The 20,698-nt window shown below is 65.3% G+C and overlaps 1 protein-coding gene across 1 annotated transcript in view; it reads left to right on the top strand.

The window, feature by feature from the left end:
• Positions 1 to 20,698, top strand: part of Kif1a (kinesin family member 1A) — an 81,662-nt gene that overhangs the window by 44,603 nt on the left and 16,361 nt on the right. Inside the window, exons 22-38 of the mRNA XM_090355179.1 lie at positions 34 to 106; positions 190 to 280; positions 589 to 737; positions 995 to 1,173; positions 2,736 to 2,873; positions 3,505 to 3,762; positions 7,134 to 7,252; positions 8,992 to 9,077; positions 10,549 to 10,687; positions 10,806 to 10,974; positions 11,127 to 11,217; positions 11,794 to 11,912; positions 12,466 to 12,521; positions 13,162 to 13,270; positions 13,964 to 14,030; positions 14,115 to 14,199; positions 19,833 to 19,938. Coding sequence (XP_090211305.1) covers positions 34 to 106; positions 190 to 280; positions 589 to 737; positions 995 to 1,173; positions 2,736 to 2,873; positions 3,505 to 3,762; positions 7,134 to 7,252; positions 8,992 to 9,077; positions 10,549 to 10,687; positions 10,806 to 10,974; positions 11,127 to 11,217; positions 11,794 to 11,912; positions 12,466 to 12,521; positions 13,162 to 13,270; positions 13,964 to 14,030; positions 14,115 to 14,199; positions 19,833 to 19,938 — 2,034 coding nt within the window. The remainder of the gene's footprint in view (positions 1 to 33; positions 107 to 189; positions 281 to 588; positions 738 to 994; positions 1,174 to 2,735; positions 2,874 to 3,504; positions 3,763 to 7,133; positions 7,253 to 8,991; positions 9,078 to 10,548; positions 10,688 to 10,805; positions 10,975 to 11,126; positions 11,218 to 11,793; positions 11,913 to 12,465; positions 12,522 to 13,161; positions 13,271 to 13,963; positions 14,031 to 14,114; positions 14,200 to 19,832; positions 19,939 to 20,698) is intronic.

Below are 20,698 nucleotides of genomic sequence, written 5' to 3'. Positions count from 1 at the left end.
AGAGGCCGTGCTCACGCCGCCGCCCTCTTGCAGGCTGCAGGAGCTGGAGGACCAGTACCGCCGGGAGCGGGAGGAGGCCACCTACCTGCTGGAGCAGCAGAGGCTGGTGAGGACGCTGCCCCCCCGGGGGGGCACCCTGGGCCGCCCCCACCGGGTCCCGCGGCTGTCAGTCACACCCGTCCCCTGCAGGACTACGAGAGCAAGCTGGAGGCCCTGCAGAAGCAGATGGACTCCCGGTACTACCCGGAGGTGAACGAGGAGGAGGAGCCGGAAGATGAAGGTGAGGGTCTCCGGGCTGCGGCTTCCCGGAGGAGGCGGGGACGCAAGGGGCAGGGGTGAGGCCTGGAGAAGAGGTGGCCCCTCGCTGGAGAGGAGCTGGCAGTGCTTGGCCGCACAGACGGCCTCCTCCATCCTGGGTAACACTACCGAGGTGGATCTGGGAGGCTGTGCCCGCCGCCCTGTGGACAGAGCTGTGGGCACACCCCTGTGCCCCACTCCTGCCCTGTGGACAGAGGCTGAGGGCACACCCCTGGGCCCCCTCCTCCGCCCTGTGGATGGAGCCAGCCAGGTGTGTGTCCTCCCCCACAGTCCCCTGGACGGAGCGGGAGTGTGAGCTGGCGCTCTGGGCCTTCCGGAAGTGGAAGTGGTACCAGTTCACCTCCCTCCGGGACCTGCTGTGGGGCAACGCCATTTTCCTGAAGGAGGCCAACGCCATCAGCGTGGAGCTGAAGAAGAAGGTAGGCTCCCGCCCGTGCTGGGCCAGAGCGGCCCTGCCTGCCTGCCCGTGGGACTGGGGTTGGGCCTGGGGAGTGGAGCTTGGCCCGCTCTGGTCAGGGGAGATGGTGGGCACGAGGCAGGTGAGATACGCCCCTCCAGTGGTGGCGGAGGGTTCTGGAGAAACGCTCCAGCTGTTCAGCTGAGATCTTGGAGAGCTGAGAGGCCATCTCAAGACCCGGCCCCGCTCCCCCAGAGCAACACCATCCGCTGGTCACAGGTCCAGTTCCAGTTTGTCCTCCTCACGGACACCCTGTACTCCCCACTGCCGCCTGACCTGCTGCCCCCAGAGGCTGCCAAAGACCGGGAAACGCGCCCCTTCCCCCGCACCATCGTGGCCGTCGAGGTCCAGGACCAGAAGAACGGGGCCACGCACTACTGGACACTGGAGAAACTCAGGTGTGGCCTGGGGTCAGTGGGCGGGGAGGTCGGTGGGCAGGGCCTGTCTCCAGGATGGATTGATGAGAGGACCTAGAACCCCGGCGCTGCCTCCCAGCCCCTGCCCAGCACAGAGTGAATGCTCGTGTCTTCCAGGGGCGGGCGCCGGGGCAGAGGTGCCCTGCAGCCATGGGAGCCCAGACCCTGCTGCCACAGCTTGGGGTCACAGCAGAGCAGCACTGCAGGGCCTGGAAGAGGGGTTTGGTGTCCTCGGGGCCAGCAGTGGGTCGGGTGGTGGGCAAACACCCTCAGGGCCCCTCCTCTGCTTGGCCAAGTGGGAGCACCGCCTCCCCATCCCCCACAACGTGTGCTGGGCCTTCTCGAGTGGTGGTGACGCGTGGGGACGGGGTGGACGGCAGAAGGAGGAGTGAATGGCACGCACAGCCCATCTGCGGTCTGGTGGGCGCGTGGAGGCTGGCCGGAGTGTTCCGTTCCTTGGGCGGCTGGGGACGGTGGTCCCAGCAGGGCTCCTGTCCACCCGTCCAGGCTCCCCTGCAGGCCTCACTCCTCGTCTGCCCTGCTACTTCGCGGGCCCCTGGGATGACATCTTGACACTCTGGGAGCCGCGTGCGAGCTGCAGGCAGGGCTCTCCGGAGCCCCGTGCCTCGCCTGGCTGGTGTGAGGCAGGGAGGTGGCACAGTGTGTGAAGTGTTAGGAAGAAGTGGCCGGGTGGACTGGGGTGGAGTGGTCTGGCTGGGTAAAAATGTCAGGACACGGGATCAGTGGATGCGCACTTTCTCCTACAGCTTACGCATGCACACATGCACACACAGTTGTGCAAGCCCACACATGGGCACACTCACGCTCGCGCCACACGCCCCTCTCCCATCGCCCAGGCAGTCCGTTTGTCTTCTGGAAGGATGGCCCCTTCTAGAAGTGGCCGAGAGGGCCGACAATGGCGTTTTCTTCCTTCCACGTCTTACTTTACTAGGGATAACAATTTAGACAGTATTTCCTGGCTTCTGTGGCCCCACCCCTCCTCCCCTCCTGTCACTCCTAGGGCTTTCAGGGCTGTGACACGAGTCCCATTTCCAAGCTTTAGCTGTGCTCTGTCCACTTCTCTGTTAGCCCCTTGGTGGTCCTCTGTCCCTGCCATTTCCCCCTCCCTGCCTCTGCTTCCAGGCCACGGTGCTGGCCCTGTGGTTCAGATGTAGGTCTCACAACTGACCGGTCCTGAGGGCCAAGGAAAGGCTTCTGTCATGAAGAGCCCAGAGCCTGGTGACGCTGGGATGCTGTGGACAGCACTCAAGCCTGCTGTCCCAGGACAGGGGAGGGTCCCGGCCGCCGCTGCGCCGGCCTGACCCCTGCCCGGTCCCTGTGCCCCGCAGGACAGGGGAGGGTCCCGGCCGCCGCTGCGCAGGCCTGACCCCTGCCCGGTCCCTGTGCCCCGCAGGACAGGGGAGGGTCCCGGCCGCCGCTGCGCAGGCCTGACCCCTGCCCGGTCCCTGTGCCCCGCAGGACAGGGGAGGGTCCCGGCCGCCGCTGCGCAGGCCTGACCCCTGCCCGGTCCCTGTGCCCTGCAGGCAGCGCCTGGACCTGATGCGGGATATGTACGACCGGGCTGCAGAGCTGCCTTCCAGCGTCGTGGAGGACTGTGACAACGTGGTGACAGGAGGGGACCCCTTCTACGACCGCTTCCCCTGGTTCCGGCTGGTGGGCAGGTGGGCACACCTCTCCCCCTCGTGGAGGGAAGGTGGGAGCCGGGCAGGAGCTGGGTAGGAGCTAGATAGGAGCGGGCCTTCTTCAGGACCCCGACCCCGAGCTGCCTCCGCCTCTTGCTGTCCTTGTCCCTTCTCACACCAGGGCCCCGTCACTCAGGTGCCTGGAGGCGGCCACCCACCCCTCTGGAGTCACCTGTGCGTATGACAGCTCACAGTTGTCGGGGCCACTGGTGGCCTTTGGATGTCACCCAAGCCAAGGGTCTTAGGGGTCTCATCCTTCTTCATAGACTCCCAGTCTGTGGTCTGCACCAGTCTCTGTCCCCACAATTGTCACCTTCTGAGGCCCCCACAGACCAGTTTGCCAGGTCCTCCCGTGGCCTGACAGGCAGTCGCACCTGTTGGTGCCTTCTGGAACCCTCAGAGCTTCCAGCTGACCATTCTGCAGCCTGTCCTGGGGATGGGTGGCTCATGGGTCTGTTGTCGTTTAAAGCAGCGTTCTTGGCGTGTGTGTGTGTGTGTGTGTGTGTGTGTGTGTGCGTGTGCGTGTGTGGTTTTAAATGGCAGCTCCCGCCCGCCCGTCCTCCCCCGTAGCTGGTGTTAACTTCTCTCTGTCTTGTCGCACTCACCTCAGCTCAGTCATCTCTGGCTGCAAAGGCTACCCTCTTCTCAACACATGCATGAGCGAGCGCATGGCTGCTCTAACCCCCTCCCCCACCTCCTCGAGCCCCAACTCCGACACAGCCACCGAGCCTGCCGAGGAGCAGAGCCTGGGGGAGGAGGAGGAGGAGGAGGAGGAGGACCTGGAGGACGACATCTTCCCGGAGCACGCGCAGTGCGACGGCCGGGACCCGTTTTACGACCGGCCCGCCCTGTTCAGTTTTGTGGGAAGGTTGGTGAGGTCCGAGGCCAGCATGCTGGGGAGGAAGCAGCTCTTTTGCCCAGGAGCACTGCGGTGACACAACCTGGTGTCAGGGCCACCCGGACCCTCCAGGCCAGGCAGGCTAGGGACCGGCCTCCGAGGGCCTGAGGGAGCTGGGCTGCCCTCCCCGTGGGGCTTGTGCCCAGCCTGCAGGGGAAGTCGGTCCAGCTGAAAACACAGCAGGGTGGCAGAGCACGTGGCGGCAGCCCCCGGCTCATGGAGCCTGTCGGGGTGTGTGGGACCCCGGGACATGACCACCGCTTAGCTGTTTCTGAGGAGGACCTGGCAGGTGTGTGAGGGGGGCCCGGGGTACCTGCCCTCTGCTGTGGTCTGCAAGGCAGAGGTGTGCTCAGTGCAGGACCTGGAAGGCAGGCCCTTGGGTCAGGGGCGGTGGCTTTGTCTCTGCCGGCCTCCTGGGTCTCTGTGGCCCGGTGCTCTCAGATGAGCCCTGGCAGGGCAGGGCCAGCCACTTGGCCTCCCGCATCCGGAGGTGGCGGGAGGAACAGGAAGACTGCAGCTCCCTCACGGTAGAGAAGGAAGACTGCAGCTCCCTCACGGTAGAGAAGGGACATGAAGCCTCACACTCTTGGGCTAGGCTGGTTGAAGCTCCCACGAGTCTTGGCCTTGGGATGCCAGTACTAGACTCCAAAGGCTCCGGATAGACCCCCAGAGGAAGGGGTTTCCAGGCCCTCCTGCCTGGCTGGTAGCGTGAGATGTTCCCTCGTCTGGGAAGACGGCAGGTCCGTGGCCCACCACAGACCGTCTCCAGCCGGACTTCCCTGAGCCACTGTCGTCAGCTGGTATTAGGTGTGGTGAGGTGGCCAGCTGGACACGCGTGGGCAGCATCTGCCCCCCGAGGTGTCCTGGCTCTGCTGGCCCCCGAGGCAAGGGCGGCCCCAGGCCAGCTCCGCAGGCTTCTTCCACCAAGCCCACGGCTGTTGCGCCAGGCCTCCCGTGCCTGCTGGGCCTGGGAGCGGCTCCGGGTGTCAGGTAGGCAGGGGAGAGGACGGGTGAGATGGGGTGTGGGCTCTGCAGTCTCACAGAAAGAGCTGGCTCCTTCCGATGTTGTTTCCCCTCTCGTGGATTTGAGATTTCACAAAACCGCCAGACAGATCCAGCATTATCCAAGAGAGGCCGGGCCCCGCCCGAGCCGCGGGGGTGTGGAGGGATTCGTCCACGCCGCCCCGACGGCTGGGTTGGCAGGAATTGGCTTTTCCCGCACAGCAGCTATGCAGGCCAGCCCTGGGGAAGGGTCCACTGTGGATGCCCCTCTGACCCTTTTGAAAGCTGCTGGCTCTCTCCAAGGCTTCGGCAAAATCAGGGTGTCCACGTTGTCCCCTCTGGTCCCAGCATGTGTCTCTGCGCCTCACCAATCTGTGGTTAGCACGGCCTCCTCCCTCCCTCCTGCCTCGCCAGCCTCGCTGCGCTCTCCATTCTACCCTCCTCTCTCCTCTCCTCTCCTCTCCGGCCTTTTCAGTCTGCTTCAAGGTGCCCTGGACTCGTGGCCAGAGCCAGGGGCAGCTCCGCCCTCCAGAGCCAGGCCATCAAGGGCATCTGCCGGAGGCTTTGGGTGCCCGATGGCCTGAGGACGTGCAGGTGGAGGCACTGCTGCCCAGATGAGGATGCAGGCCTGGGGTCCCTGGGTCCCCAGCCTGGGCCAATGGTTCCCCAAGGGAGACATGTGACTGGGGAGGGTGGCTGAGAGGAAGGGGAGACCCGTGCGTGGGACAGAGGCAGTGTCACCAGGGCCTGTGTCCAGCACGGTGGCTATAGCTTGGCCTAGCAGAGAGTGAACGTGGCGTCAGCTCGTGGAGCCCCGGCTGCCTTAGCTCTCTTACAAGCGCCCTGGCCCCTAGACTGCCCACCTCTCCTGTCCAGGCTGTGGACGGTGTCCTTCCACCTGGACGTGGTAAGGGTGGGCCACAGAGGGCAGGTGCACTGCCCAGCCCCTCCAGGGGATGGGGCGGACACATAGCCCTTAGCCCAACACCTCGTGGCTCTGGTGGCTGGCTCTGCAGCCCCCTGGAGGCGGAGCCTCGGGTTGGGGTCTGGGCCTTCCCAGGTCAGTGAGTTGACAGTTGTTGCAAAGGGGCCTGAGACTGGGTGAGGAGAATATGGGGGACATTTGACCCTCTGCCTTCTCCTGCACCTAGCACCAGAGCTTCTGCTCCTACCTGGCGAGAGGCCTGGGTCAGAAGGTGCATCTGCCCAGGGATGTCACCTCAGGTCCAGGGACAGAGGGCTGTGGACTGCACCCCTATGCTCTGTGCGGGGGGAGGCAGGCCACAGTGGAGGGCAGTTCAGAGTGGGAAGGAGAGTGCAGAGTGGGGAGCCAGCCCACAGTGGGGGCCAGCCCGGAGCGGCTCCAGGGCCTTCCCCGTGAGACTCATCTCACCACACCTCACACTGCCAGGCCTGCCTGGAGGTTTTTCTGGAAACAATCTGAAGGAGCCCCGTTGCATGTCGGAGGGCTTACTGAAAACGAGACACCTCACAGATGGACTAAGCCAGAAGGCAGCTGCTGGGGGAGGGCGTCTGGACTGGGAAAAGAGAAGGAAAGGGCCACTGTCCTGGAAGGAGAGGGACATTCTAGGCATCCATGAAGCCCCGGGCTGTGAAGCCAAGTCAGTGCTGAGCCATGTGGCGATGTGGTGAAGCTGAGCTGGGCCGTGTGGTGTCACTGAGGGTCTGCAGCCTCTGTGCAACCAGTGCCCTGGGCCTAGCTGGGGACGGAGGACTGACGGGAGGTGAGACACCCTGGGGCCCCCAGTGAACTCTGGAGGCAGAGCCGGTAGCCCGGGCGGAGCGCGGTGGCACCGGGTGCTGACGTGACTGCAGAACGAGGTGTCCCCAGGGGCCCTGCCGCTCGGCCAGTCGCGTTGCTGTGTGCGTTTGTAGACGGGATCTGGAAGCAAGCCGCTCCCTGGGACCAGGGGGTCAGTCCATGGAAGGTCGGGGTCGGCGTGCCCTGGAGCCCGTCCTCTAGTCCTTGAAGCAGGCTGAAACCCTCCTCTGCTGTTCTCTTCTCAGATGGCCCTGTCTGGACGGAGCTGGGCCTGGCCTCTGCTGGCGAGGCCTCCCCCCTCCTCCTATGTTTCTCCACCTCCTCCTGTCTTCTCTGAGCAGGGGAGACCCGGGGACCTCCTCCACCCCCTCTGCCTGCACCCTGCTTGTCCTGGCCGCTCAGCCCGGCGTCCTGTGGCTTCGCGCTGGCTGGTCCGCGGCCTCGCTCTGCTCTGCCTTGCAGCTTTGCGTTGTGTCGTGAGCTGGCTGTGCTGTGGCCCTGGCCCCGCGGGGCGCACGCGCACGGGGGCCGCCGTGACCACAGCTCCGCTCCGCAGGGCCTTCGTGTACCTGAGCAACCTGCTGTACCCCGTGCCACTGCTGCACCGCGTGGCCATCGTCAGCGAGAGGGGCGAGGTGAAGGGCTTCCTCCGTGTGGCTGTCCAGGCCATCTCAGGTGCGTGCGGGCTGGGCGGCGGTGGCTGGGAGGGGCGTCTGCGGGTGTCCTCGGGTGGCCCCTGTGAAGCAGCGCCGTCCTGACGCCTCGGCCCCCCGAGCGAGCGTGAAATCGCTTCTCTTCCGTCCCGATGGCCTGCGAGTGGGCTCTCACCGCTGGCCTCTGGCTCGCTGAGGACCCCAATGTCATGCAGGCTGGGCCCGAGGTGCCTGAGCCCATCTGGCTCCCCGCTGCTCCGTCAGGGAGCCCAGGAGAGTCCGGAGAAAGCCCTGTTGTTGTGGGGTTCCCATCCCTGCCATTCACCTACCAGCCTTCATTTCACATGTCCTCCCGTGGGGTCCCTCAGCTCCTCCCTCCCCGTCCTCCCGTGAGGACCCTCAGCTCCTCCCTCCCCCGTCCTCCCCTGGGGACCCTCAGCTCCTCCCTCCCCCGTCCTCCCCTGGGGACCCTCAGCTCCTCCCTCCCCCGTCCTCCCCTGGGGACCCTCAGCTCCTCCCTCCCCGTCCTCCCGTGGGGTCCCTCAGCTCCTCCCTCCCCGTCCTCCCCTGGGGACCCTCAGCTCCTCCCTCCCCCGTCCTCCCCTGGGGACCCTCAGCTCCTCCCTCCCCGTCCTCCCTCCCGTGGGGACCCTCAGCTCCTCCCTCCCCTGTCCTCCCCTGGGGACCCTCAGCTCCTCCCTGCCCCGCCCTCCGTGGAGATCCCTCTTGTTTTGCCCAAAGACTTTGCCTGTCCAGAACCTTGAGAGGTGAGGAGGTCTGTGCCAGCGCCAGGTGTGGCGGAGGGTGTAGAGCAGGCTGGTGTGAGCAGGTGGAGGAGCAGAGAGTGTCTCCCACCCAGGGCTCCTGCCCTCCCTGCCCTGGGTGCACAGCTGCCCGGGGTAAGAAGGGGCCCCTGGGGTCTTCATAGAAGCTGCGGAGCGAGGGACCCAAACCCGAGCACGAGGAGCGGCGCACCTCGGGGTCTTGCGAGTCCCCTCTAGATGAGGGTCGGGTGGGAGCTGCGTGACGCTGAGCCCAGGTCTGCACAGCACAGCTTCCTGTGGAGGTCACGTCTAGGAAACGAGCCTGCAAGTGTGTAGGGGGCGGTCTGACCCACGCACCCCGAGGTGCATCAGGAGGCGCGTGGGTTCCTGGGCTCCGGGTGGCACCAGTGCTTCCCTGTCGGCCGTGCAGAGCCGTCGCTGCTGTCTGTCCTCAGGGCCAGCTGTCTGCTGACGCCCCGGTGCCGACTGCGCCTCGGTCCTCTCAGGGCCTGGAACCGAGTGAGGCACTCGGGGCGGAGGCCCAGATTTCTGGTCAAGAGCGGCTTCCCTTTGTGGACCACACAGACTGGAGCGGCATCGTGGGGTGCGGGGAGGAAGCGGAGGGCTGAGAGGGGTCCTGCTGAGGTCCCTGGGGCTTTGCACATGGCAGAGCACCACGGAGTTGGTGGAGGATCGCGTGGTGGAGGGGTTAGAGCGCCTGGTTCTACCCGAGCCTTAGCGTGGGTTGGTGAGGGTCAGGCAATGTAGGGCCTGTGGCTCCCACAGGGCCAGCACGGGCTGAGGGACAGCACAGCTCCCCAGGCCTGCACGGGCTGAGGGTCCGTGTGCTCCAGATGCCACCCTGGCTGTTGGCAGCGCTGACTGCCTGTAGGACAGACTACAGGCAAGAGTGTGGCCAACCGTCCTGGCCGCCGTGCCTTCTGCGGGCCCCAGGCAGCCCTGCCTCTGCCGACTGCTTACGCGCTCGCTCCTGCAGCCGACGAAGAGGCCCCTGACTACGGCTCTGGTGTGCGCCAGTCCGGAACGGCCAAGATCGCCTTCGACGACCAGCACTTTGAGAAGGTACTGATGAAGCTTTGTGCCACACGTGGCCCAGGCCCCTCCAGTCCCCAGGACCCCTGCCGGCCTGCCATGGGTCCCAACGGGTTCTCTCCTCCTGTCCCTGGCCTGCCTGCTCCTCACAGTCTGGAACACGCTGCCCTTTCCCCAGTGTCCCCTCCCCACATGGCCATCCAGCTCCAGAGGCTTTCCTGGTCTCGTTCAGGGGTGCAGTGAGGCTCCAGAGCAGACGCTCTGGCCTCCTTCTCTTGGGTCCCCCCAGGACACTGCTTCCACATCTCCTTTGTCTTCCCCACCTACAAAACCCGGACAGGCGCTAGGGGGCCGCCCATCTCGGCCCCCCCGGGAAGGACCAGGCACATGACTGCCTGGGCTGCTCTGTGTGTGTGTGTGTGTGTGCGCGCGCGCGCGCACGCACACATTTGTGTCTGTGTGTGCGTGTGCATGCGTGTGTGTGCGTGCGTGTGTATGTGTGTGCATGTGTGTGCATATGTGTGTGCGCATGTGCGTGTGTGCATATGTGTGTGCGCATGTGCGTGTGTGCATGTGCGTGTGTGTGCATGTGTGCGTGTGTGTATGTGTGTGCCTATGTGTGTGCGTGTGTGTGCGCATGTGCATGTGTGCGTGCATGTATGTGTGTGCATGTGTGCGTGCATGTGTGTGCGCATGTGCGTGTGAGTGTGTGTGCATGTGTGGGGGGTGTGCGTATATGTGTGTGCGTGTGCGTATGTGTGTGTGCGTGTGTGTGCATGTGCGTGTGTGTGTGCGTGTATGTGTGTGTGCGTATGCGTGTGTGCATCTGTGCATGCATGCGTGTGTGCATGTGTGTGTGCGTGCGTGTGTGTGCATGGATGTGTGCGTGTGTGCATGCGTGTGTGCATGCATGTGTGTGCGTGTGTGTATGTGTGTGCATGTGCGTGCGTGCATGTGTGTGTGCGTGTGAGTGTGGGGGGTGTGTGTGCATGTGTGTGTGCGTGCATGTGTGTGTGCGTGCATGTGTGTGCATGTGTATGGGTGTGTGCGTGTGTGTGTGCGTGTGAGTGTGGGGGGTGTGTGCGTGTGGGGGGGTGGGGGGGTGTGTGGCGGGGCAGGGGGAGGGGGGAGGGTCCAGCCTCTGCTTGGCCTGGGGCCTCTCCTCACCCTAGGCTCTCCTGGCCACTCATCACTAGGGAATGCCCAGGAGGGGAGAGTCCTGTGTCCTGTCTCCGGGAGGGGTGGCTGAGGGGGCAGGGGCAGAACTTCCCCAAGGCCCCCCTTCCTGTCCCACCTCTGTCCCTCCTCGTGTGGAGACAGGCAGGTGTCGAGCTCTTCCAAAGTGGCGCGCACCAGAGTCAGACGTGGCCTGGCCTGGCGGGGGGGAGGGGGGGCCCAAGTCCCAGGAGGCGAGCAGGTTTGGAACCCATGTCCCTGCATGGACCGGCGACCCGGGGGTAGTGGCCTCAGCTGGTGTCCCTTGACTCTGTGTCCCACGCAGTTCCAGTCTGAGTCCTGTGCCGGGGTGGGGCTGTCCCGCTCAGGGACGTCCCAGGAGGAGCTGCGCATTGTGGAGGGTCAGGGCCAGAGCTCTGACGCGGGGCCCTCGGCCGATGAAGTCAACAACAATACCTGCTCAGGTAGGCGGGCTGGGCGTGGCCCGGGCCGGGGACACCGGGGACCAGGGGTCTGGGGCTCTAGGCACTGGCTCCCACTCTGGGGAGTGTGGCCTAGAGCCCTATTCCCGGGCATCCCCAGCAGTGTCTCCAGAAGGCCTCCTGGACAGCCCCGAGAAGACAGCTCTGGAGGGACCCCTGGACTCCGCCCTGGACCACCTCCGCCTGGGCGGAACCTTCACTTTCCGAGTGACAGTCCTGCAGGCATCCAGCATCTCTGCTGAATATGCAGACATTTTCTGCCAGTTTAAGTGAGCCCTGCTGCCTGTATGCCAGGGGCTGGGGGAGGGACATTCTGCTGGGTGGCCATGAGGCTGGGGGCTCAGGCCAGCCCACAGGGTGCAGGTTCTCCCTGGTGGGGCCACGGGTCCACCCTGGTCCCAGTCCTGTCTCCATCCCGCAGCTTCATCCACCGCCATGACGAAGCCTTCTCCACGGAGCCACTGAAGAACACAGGCAGAGGCCCTCCGCTCGGCTTCTATCACGTTCAGAACGTGAGTCCTGGGGCCCTGCAGGGCCCGCCGTGAGGCTGCCTCGCTCACAATGCCCAGGCTTTACCTGCGCCAGGACACACAGCCTCCAGCGCCGTGTGGAGCTGCAGCTCCCTCCATGTTTAGAAAATGGGGGACCCTGGAAGCTGCCCATACGACCGCTAGGCAGACAGGCATGGGGTTTTCAGTGAGGACAGGACTAGACTTTGTGCTGTAGTCTCGGCGTCTCTTGCTTGGGAGGAAGCAGAGCCCAGGGAGAGCTACAGGGCATCTGGGCACAATCCTGAGAGGCCAGAGCTGCAGGCATGACAGCTGAGCTGTCAGGACCAGAGGGCCGGGGCCTCGAGGCCTTCGGGTAGAGCCGCCCTCAGGGTAGTGTCCGGAGCATGGCCTGGGGTAGAGTGCTTGTCTAACATGCACGAAGCCCTGGGTTCGATTCCTTGGTACCACATACACAGAAAAAACAAACAAACGGCTGGAAGTGGTCTGTGGCTCAGAGGCCCCGTAGTAGCAGAGTGAGGGCCTGGCCAGGGGCTCCGGGTGACGAGTAACCTCCTGCCCCTCCCCCTGGCTCTCCAGATCGCCGTGGAGGTGACCAAGTCCTTCGTGGAGTACATCAAGAGCCAGCCCATCGTGTTCGAGGTCTTCGGGCACTACCAGCAGCACCCGTTCCCCCCGCTCTGCAAGGATGTGCTCAGGTGAGTCTCCCGCCGCTCCGTCCCTGCGTCCTCAGGGCCCCTCCTCTGTGTCCAGGAGGCACCTGCATACCCCCCGCTCCTCAGAACTGAGCAGGGGGCTTCACCAAGGTGCAGGGAGGCTGGCCAGGCTGGACCTGGAGAAGGGGCTCTGCTGCCCACCGGCCGATGTCCACCCGGCTCCCTTATACCCGTGGCCTTGGCGCAGCTCCAGCTCCTCCCCAGCCACCAAGCACGGCCAAGGCTGAGGGCTGTCCAGTGCTCCATTAAAGACGGGAGTTCCACTGACCCCGTGGTAAAGAGCAGGGCTCTGTCCCTGGGGTCTGTGCTGAGAACCAGAACTCGACCCACTTCCCTTCCTTGGCCTCAGGCTTTGAAGTGGTTCTTGGAGGCCGAGGGTTTGTTTCCCCTCCCCGCTCCCCGCTCCCCCGGCTGGTCCAAGGCCCAGGAGGAGAGAAGGAAGCAGGAAGGTAGGGGCAGGCGTGGGGCAGGTCCTGCCCACCCTGCTCCAGCCAGGGTCCTGCTGGGCTCCCTCACTGGCCTCCTTTCTCCACAGCCCCCTGAGGCCCTCACGCCGGCACTTTCCTCGGGTCATGCCACTGTCCAAGCCAGGTAGGCAGGAGTCCCCTGCATCTGCCGAAGCTGTGTGGTGTCTGTGCCGTGGTGCAGGTGTGGGGCCCAAGTCTTACAGGCCGAGGGTGCTGTGAGCAAGACCCCCCCGCCTCCACACACAGGAGATGCACGGAACTCCGGTGGCAGGGCCACTGGTGGAGGAGGGGCAGAGCAGGGGGTCCCGGTGGACAGACGTGGTCAGAGGCTGTGTCCAGGAGCAGGACCTGGGTGGAGGCCGGGGAGAGCTGAGGATAGGAGGTGTGGGGCTGGCCTCAGGACAGGCCGGGAATGGACTGTGGCTAAGCTTGGCTGGGTGACGGGGCAGCTCCGAGGGGCCTGGCAGGGTGGGGCCCCTGGACACAAGCCTCTGCTGCCTTGCTGGCTCCCAGAATCGCTGCCACTGCTCTTAAAGGCTGTGCCCGGTTTGTAAGGCCATTGTGCTGTGCTCAGTTGGGTTGTCACGAGCATAAGCAGTCATCCGTCTCCTGAGCCTGGCAGGGTTCTGACTGGTGACGGGCAGAGTTGGGTGCGCTCCGGCTGGTGGTGGGGCCTCTGCCACGTGGATCAGCCAGGTCTGTCTGTCGGTCTGCCTGCCTGTCTGCCTGCCTGTCTGCATCCTCTGCATCCCTCCTGTCCCCAGTGCCTGCCACCAAGCTCAGCACACTGACGCGGCCCTGCCCTGGGCCCTGCCACTGCAAATATGACCTGCTGGTCTACTTTGAGATCTGTGAGCTGGAGGCCAATGGCGAGTAAGTGGGCCCTGCGGTCCCCGGGATGGGACGGGTGAGGGCCTCGGGGTTGCGGGTGCGAGAAGAGGGCTCTCAGGTCAGGGGGTCCTTGGACCTGCAGCGCTGGGATCCAGGCGCCCAGTCGATCTTTCTGGCAGGAGTACTTTAAGCACCACTCGTGGGCAGACAGACAAGAACTCTGGGTGAGGGCCGGGGCTGGCCGAGACTGGCCGGGACGCTGAGTCCTGGGTCCTGGGTGTGCTAGGTGGAGCTGAGGGTGGGGGGGGGGGAGGCATGACCTAGGGGCCTCTGAGTCAGCCACGTTTGACAGGGGCGGCTCAGTGCCACTGGGGCCAGCCTGGTGCCCCAGGAGCCCTTAGGGCCCGGCAGGGTCGGGGACAGAGCAAAAGGGATGGAGCTAGGGAGGCCTGGGCCACGCCGGAGGGCCCTGGCCGCAGGGGGTATGGGTGCAGTGGGGGCCCTTGGAGCTGTTGCAAAGGTCTAGGTGACAGGGCCCAGGACCTGTCCCCTGTCCGTGTCCCCGGGGACACCATCCAGAAGGCAGGTCCTGGGGAGACAGGCATGGAGGGGTGTAGCAGGCTCCCTAGGCCTAGCTGCCCCACCTCCTTGGGCCGAGCTACCCTTGCCCTCCCTTGTAGCCCCGGGCTGCCCTGGGCTTGGGGAGGGTCCACCCCCCACGCTTCTCTTTTCCAGTTACATCCCTGCTGTGGTGGACCATCGCGGGGGCATGCCGTGCATGGGGACCTTCCTCCTCCACCAGGTGGGACCCCTCCCCCTCCCCTGCCCGGCCCTCACCACGGGGCCTGCTGCCATCTGACCCACCCTCCATCCTGGTGCGTGGCAGGGCATCCAGAGGCGGATAACCGTGACACTGCTGCACGAGACAGGAAGCCACATACACTGGAAGGAAGTGCGCGAGCTGGTCGTGGGTGAGTGGACAGGCGGGCCCTCGGGACAGGGAAGGGAGTGGAGTGGAGGGTGGAGGGGCGTCTGGAGGGAGTGGAGTGGAGAGTGGAGGGGCGTCTGGAGGGAGTGGAGTGGAGAGTGGAGGGGCGTCTGGAAGGGGTGGAGTGGGGAGTGGAGGGGCGTCTGGAAGGGGTGGAGTGGAGAGTGGAGGGGCGTCTGGAAGGGGTGGAGTGGAGAGTGGAGGGGCGTCTGGAGGGAGTGGAGTGGAGAGTGGAGGGGCGTCTGGAAGGGGTGGAGTGGGGAGTGGAGGGGCGTCTGGAAGGGGTGGAGTGGGGAGTGGAGGGGCGTCTGGAGGGAGTGGAGTGGAGAGTGGAGGGGCGTCTGGAAGGGGTGGAGTGGAGAGTGGAGGGGCCTCTGGAAGGGGTGGAGTGGGGAGTGGAGGGGCCTCTGGAAGGGGTGGAGTGGGGAGTGGAGGGGCGTCTGGAAGGGGTGGAGTGGGGAGTGGAGGGGCGTCTGGAGGGAGTGGAGTGGGGAGTGGAGGGGCGTCTGGAAGGGGTGGAGTGGGGAGTGGAGGGGCGTCTGGAAGGGGTGGAGTGGGGAGTGGAGGGGCGTCTGGAAGGGGTGGAGTGGGGAGTGGAGGGGCGTCTGGAAGGGGTGGAGTGCGGAGTGGAGGGGCGTCTGGAAGGGGTGGAGTGGGGAGTGGAGGGGCGTCTGGAAGGGGTGGAGTGGGGAGTGGAGGGGCGTCTGGAAGGGGTGGAGTGGGGAGTGGAGGGGCGTCTGGAGGGAGTGGAGTGGGGAGTGGAGGGGCGTCTGGAAGGGGTGGAGTGGAGAGTGGAGGGGCGTCTGGAAGGGGTGGAGTGGGGAGTGGAGGGGCGTCTGGAAGGGGTGGAGTGGGGAGTGGAGGGGCGTCTGGAAGGGGTGGAGTGGGGAGTGGAGGGGCGTCTGGAAGGGGTGGAGTGGGGAGTGGAGGGGCGTCTGGAAGGGGTGGAGTGCGAGTGGAGGGGCGTCTGGAGGGAGTGGAGTGGAGAGTGGAGGGGCGTCTGGAAGGGGTGGAGTGGGGAGTGGAGGGGCGTCTGGAAGGGGTGGAGTGGGGAGTGGAGGGGCGTCTGGAAGGGGTGGAGTGGGGAGTGGAGGGGCGTCTGGAAGGGGTGGAGTGGGGAGTGGAGGGGCGTCTGGAAGGGGTGGAGTGCGGAGTGGAGGGGCGTCTGGAAGGGGTGGAGTGGGGAGTGGAGGGGCGTCTGGAAGGGGTGGAGTGCGGAGTGGAGGGGCGTCTGGAAGGGGTGGAGTGGGGAGTGGAGGGGCGTCTGGAAGGGGTGGAGTGGGGAGTGGAGGGGCGTCTGGAGGGAGTGGAGTGGAGAGTGGAGGGGCGTCTGGAAGGGGTGGAGTGGAGAGTGGAGGGGCGTCTGGAAGGGGTGGAGTGGAGAGTGGAGGGGCGTCTGGAGGGGGTGGAGTGGAGAGTGGAGGGGCGTCTGGAGGGAGTGGAGTGGAGAGTGGAGGGGCGTCTGGAGGGGTGGAGTGGAGAGTGGAGGGGCGTCTGGAAGGGGTGGAGTGGGGAGTGGAGGGGCGTCTGGAGGGAGTGGAGTGGAGAGTGGAGGGGCGTCTGGAAGGGGTGGAGTGGAGAGTGGAGGGGCGTCTGGAAGGGGTGGAGTGGGGAGTGGAGGGGCGTCTGGAGGGAGTGGAGTGGAGAGTGGAGGGGCGTCTGTAAGGGGTGGAGTGGAGAGTGGAGGGGCGTCTGGAAGGGGTGGAGTGGAGAGTGGAGGGGCGTCTGGAGGGGGTGGAGTGGAGAGTGGAGGGGCGTCTGGAGGGAGTGGAGTGGAGAGTGGAGGGGCGTCTGGAAGGGGTGGAGTGGGGAGTGGAGGGGCGTCTGGAGGGAGTGGAGTGGAGAGTGGAGGGGCGTCTGGAAGGGGTGGAGTGGGGAGTGGAGGGGCGTCTGGAAGGGGTGGAGTGCGGAGTGGAGGGGCGTCTGGAAGGGGTGGAGTGGGGAGTGGAGGGGCGTCTGGAAGGGGTGGAGTGCGGAGTGGAGGGGCGTCTGGAAGGGGTGGAGTGGGGAGTGGAGGGGCGTCTGGAAGGGGTGGAGTGGAGAGTGGAGGGGCGTCTGGAAGGGGTGGAGTGGAGAGTGGAGGGGCGTCTGGAAGGGGTGGAGTGCGGAGTGGAGGGGCGTCTGGAAGGGGTGGAGTGGAGTGGAGGGGCGTCTGGAAGGGGTGGAGTGGAGAGTGGAGGGGCGTCTGGAGGGGGTGGAGTGGAGAGTGGAGGGGCGTCTGGAAGGGGTGGAGTGCGGAGTGGAGGGGCGTCTGGAAGGGGTGGAGTGGAGTGGAGGGGCGTCTGGAAGGGGTGGAGTGGAGAGTGGAGGGGCGTCTGGAAGGGGTGGAGTGGAGAGTGGAGGGGCGTCTGGAGGGAGTGGAGTGGAGAGTGGAGGGGCGTCTGGAAGGGGTGGAGTGGAGAGTGGAGGGGCGTCTGGAAGGGGTGGAGTGCGGAGTGGAGGGGCGTCTGGAAGGGGTGGAGTGGAGTGGAGGGGCGTCTGGAAGGGGTGGAGTGGAGAGTGGAGGGGCGTCTGGAGGGGGTGGAGTGGAGAGTGGAGGGGCGTCTGGAGGGGGTGGAGTGGAGAGTGGAGGGGCGTCTGGAAGGGGTGGAGTGGAGAGTGGAGGGGCGTCTGGAGGGGGTGGAGTGGAGAGTGGAGGGGCGTCTGGAGGGTGTGGAGTGGAGAGTGGAGGGGCGTCTGGAAGGGGTGGAGTGGAGAGTGGAGGGGCGTCTGGAGGGGGTGGAGTGGAGAGTGGAGGGGCGTCTGGAGGGTGTGGAGTGGAGAGTGGAGGGGCGTCTGGAAGGGGTGGAGTGGAGAGTGGAGGGGCGTCTGGAAGGGGTGGAGTGGGGAGTGGAGGGGCGTCTGGAAGGGGTGGAGTGGGGAGTGGAGGGGCGTCTGGAAGGGGTGGAGTGGGGAGTGGAGGGGCGTCTGGAGGGAGTGGAGTGGAGAGTGGAGGGGCGTCTGGAAGGGGTGGAGTGGGGAGTGGAGGGGCGTCTGGAAGGGGTGGAGTGCGGAGTGGAGGGGCGTCTGGAAGGGGTGGAGTGGGGAGTGGAGGGGCGTCTGGAAGGGGTGGAGTGCGGAGTGGAGGGGCGTCTGGAAGGGGTGGAGTGGGGAGTGGAGGGGCGTCTGGAAGGGGTGGAGTGGAGAGTGGAGGGGCGTCTGGAAGGGGTGGAGTGGAGAGTGGAGGGGCGTCTGGAAGGGGTGGAGTGCGGAGTGGAGGGGCGTCTGGAAGGGGTGGAGTGGAGTGGAGGGGCGTCTGGAAGGGGTGGAGTGGAGAGTGGAGGGGCGTCTGGAGGGGGTGGAGTGGAGAGTGGAGGGGCGTCTGGAGGGTGTGGAGTGGAGAGTGGAGGGGCGTCTGGAAGGGGTGGAGTGGAGAGTGGAGGGGCGTCTGGAGGGAGTGGAGTGGAGAGTGGAGGGGCGTCTGGAAGGGGTGGAGTGGAGAGTGGAGGGGCGTCTGGAAGGGGTGGAGTGCGGAGTGGAGGGGCGTCTGGAAGGGGTGGAGTGGAGTGGAGGGGCGTCTGGAAGGGGTGGAGTGGAGAGTGGAGGGGCGTCTGGAGGGGGTGGAGTGGAGAGTGGAGGGGCGTCTGGAGGGGGTGGAGTGGAGAGTGGAGGGGCGTCTGGAAGGGGTGGAGTGGAGAGTGGAGGGGCGTCTGGAGGGGGTGGAGTGGAGAGTGGAGGGGCGTCTGGAGGGTGTGGAGTGGAGAGTGGAGGGGCGTCTGGAAGGGGTGGAGTGGAGAGTGGAGGGGCGTCTGGAGGGGGTGGAGTGGAGAGTGGAGGGGCGTCTGGAGGGTGTGGAGTGGAGAGTGGAGGGGCGTCTGGAAGGGGTGGAGTGGAGAGTGGAGGGGCGTCTGGAGGGGGTGGAGTGGAGAGTGGAGGGGCGTCTGGAAGGGGTGGAGTGGAGAGTGGAGGGGCGTCTGGAGGGAGTGGAGTGGAGAGTGGAAGGGCGTCTGGAGGGAGTGGAGTGGAGAGTGGAGGGGCGTCTGGAGGGAGTGGAGTGGAGAGTGGAGGGGCGTCTGGAGGGAGTGGAGTGCAGAGTGGAGGGGCGTCTGGAAGGGGTGGAGTGGAGAGTGGAGGGGCGTCTGGAGGGAGTGGAGTGCAGAGTGGAGGGGCGTCTGGAAGGGGTGGAGTGGAGAGTGGAGGGGCGTCTGGAAGGGGTGGAGTGGAGAGTGGAGGGGCGTCTGGAGGGAGTGGAGTGGGGAGTGGAGGGGCGTCTGGAGGGAGTAGACCTGGCCAGTGTGTGAGTTCTAACCCCAGCTCTTCCGTCTTGCCGCGTGGCCCCATGTAAGTCACATAACCTCTGCGCCTCTTCCTGCCACCTGAAAGCAGGAGGCTTGGCTGTGTGACAAGGTCCAGACCCCAGAGGTTCTGGAGCTACTGTAGCAGAGCACTGGAAAGCCGGTTGTTTGAAAGCGTAGAGGTGGGTCATGTCCACGTGCTGGAGGCCAGAGATCAGAGTCACAGTCCAGGGCCAGCGAGGCGTGCGCTGAGACCGTCCGGTCTTCCCGTCTCCCTGGCGTCCGTCCGTGGTGGCGGGAGGTCTGCACTGTGGAAGCCGCTGCCTGCTGGGTTTTCATGGAGGTCGTCCCTTTTCCCGTGGCCACAGTGCCACCACCTTTGGCCTGGCCCCAGGACCACCAGTTGCTCTGAGCCGAGGTCTCCCGGCTCTTCAGGGAGTGCTCAGGTCTTGGGGTTACTCTTCCTCAAGGCCCCCCACGTCAAGGCTGGTCTGGTACACTTCCCTCTGCTAAGCTAGGCGGAATCTGCCCCCTCCATTGTCATTCTGGAGCATAGGGCGTGGTCAGCATGCCCCTCCCCCGCTGGAGCCAAGACTGCCCCAGGCCCATCTCCCCCTCCCTCCCCACGGGGGGAGCCGTCCTTCCTGTGGGGACAAGGTCCTGGCATGGACACCTCGCATGCTTCTGTCTCAGCCTGACCCCAGCCAACGCGCTGTGCAGGGGCCCAGCCTCTAGGACTGAGGTCCTGCTCTGAGCAGGTCCTCTCTGTGAGCACCCCACGTCCTCGAGGCCTGGCATGAGAACTACTGCCTTCCCGAAACTCAAGTGCTGCAAAGGTGTGGTCAGAGCTCCAGGGTTCCAGGAACAGGGCAGAGCAGAGGCTGAAGTAGGCAAGCAAACCCCAACTGCATCTCTAGGGGAGGCGGGTCACTCTTGCTGGCTGAATCAAGGAAATGGTCTCGCTGTCTCCCTCTCTCTCTCTCTCTCTCTCTCTCTCTCTCTCTCTCTCTCTCTCTCTCTCTCTCTCTCTCTCTCTCTCTGCTCCTTTGATTGAGCAGATCTCACAGATGCAAATGGATTAGAAATGCAGGTGTGTGCAGCTGTGCTGGAACTGTGCGAGGGGATTCTGAGGCACTCAATCATTCTTCCTTCTTCCATTCCTGTCATTTTGAGCATAGAAAAGGGACAGGAACACTTCTTCTCGTCTTGCTAAGTTTATCAAGCAGGCTGGAAGGCCTGTTTTTCCAAGGCCGGGCAGCCTGCAGGAAGAACAGAGGAGGGCAGCCTGGCCAGGGCGCCCAGCCCAGCCTTCCTGTCCACCCTGGTGCTTTCCCCAGAGGATGCAGGGACCCCTGCCAGGGCCCTCCTGAGAAATGACCTGCGGCTGTTGGCTCTTCTGTAGGACGAATCCGAAACACCCCAGAAACTGACGAGTCCCTGATCGACCCTAACATCTTGTCTCTGAACATCCTCTCCTCTGGATATGTCCACCCTGCCCAGGATGACCGGTAAGTCCCCATCTCCCTGGAGACGGGCCTGGGTCAGTACCAGCCCCCTGACCGCCACTGACCCAGCCACCTGTGCCATGTCCAGCTGCATAGCTGTCCTGCCCCCCTTCCTGGGACTTGCAGGGCAGCTGCAGTGCGTGGAGGGCTGTGCCTCCAGATTCCTCCCTTGATTGTGTGGTCTCCACCACTGGGTTCTGCACTGTGTCACTGTCACCCAACCCAGGGAGGGGCCTCATGGGCCGGTCCAGGCCTTGGAGGCAGGGGCTATGGGCAGGTGGGCAGGAGGCAGGCTGGCGTCTCCTAAGCAGGACCATACAGCCACCGGCAGTCTATAGCCTTCTGTGGGGCGCGGGAGGTGGGGTCAGGTCAGAGGCTCGTGGGGCTGGTGGTGTGTGGTCACGGGCACTTCCCGACACTGAGTTGTTTCTTTCCTAGTCCTGGGGCATTGCCAGCTTGCTGCATCTGGACAGTGGAGGGGCAGGGCAGCCCCTGAGTTGTCCCTGGAACCCTTAGGGGGGTTGCGGGTGGCGATGCGATGGGCCTCCCAGCAGCTGCCTGGAGTGGGCACTTTGAGAAGTGCCGTCCGGGGTTCCAGGGAGAATCAGGAGGGGACTCTGAGCCCAGTCTGGCTGCCCCGGATCAGCTTGACCTGGTGCAGAACACAGAAGCCAAGAGCTGGCCCTTGGAGCTGACGGCGTGCTGGGAGCTGGCAGAGGGGCCTGCCCGTGCGGGAGGAGGGGCTCAGAAGCAGGGTCTCCTC

This window comes from Megascapheus bottae, chromosome 21 (assembly GCF_031878675.1).
Source record: "Megascapheus bottae isolate mThoBot1 chromosome 21, mThoBot2.hap1, whole genome shotgun sequence".
Classification (NCBI taxonomy): Eukaryota; Metazoa; Chordata; class Mammalia; order Rodentia; family Geomyidae; genus Megascapheus; species Megascapheus bottae.
The sequence above is the reverse complement of the archived record's forward strand: the minus strand, read 5'-3'. Positions and strand labels throughout refer to the sequence as shown.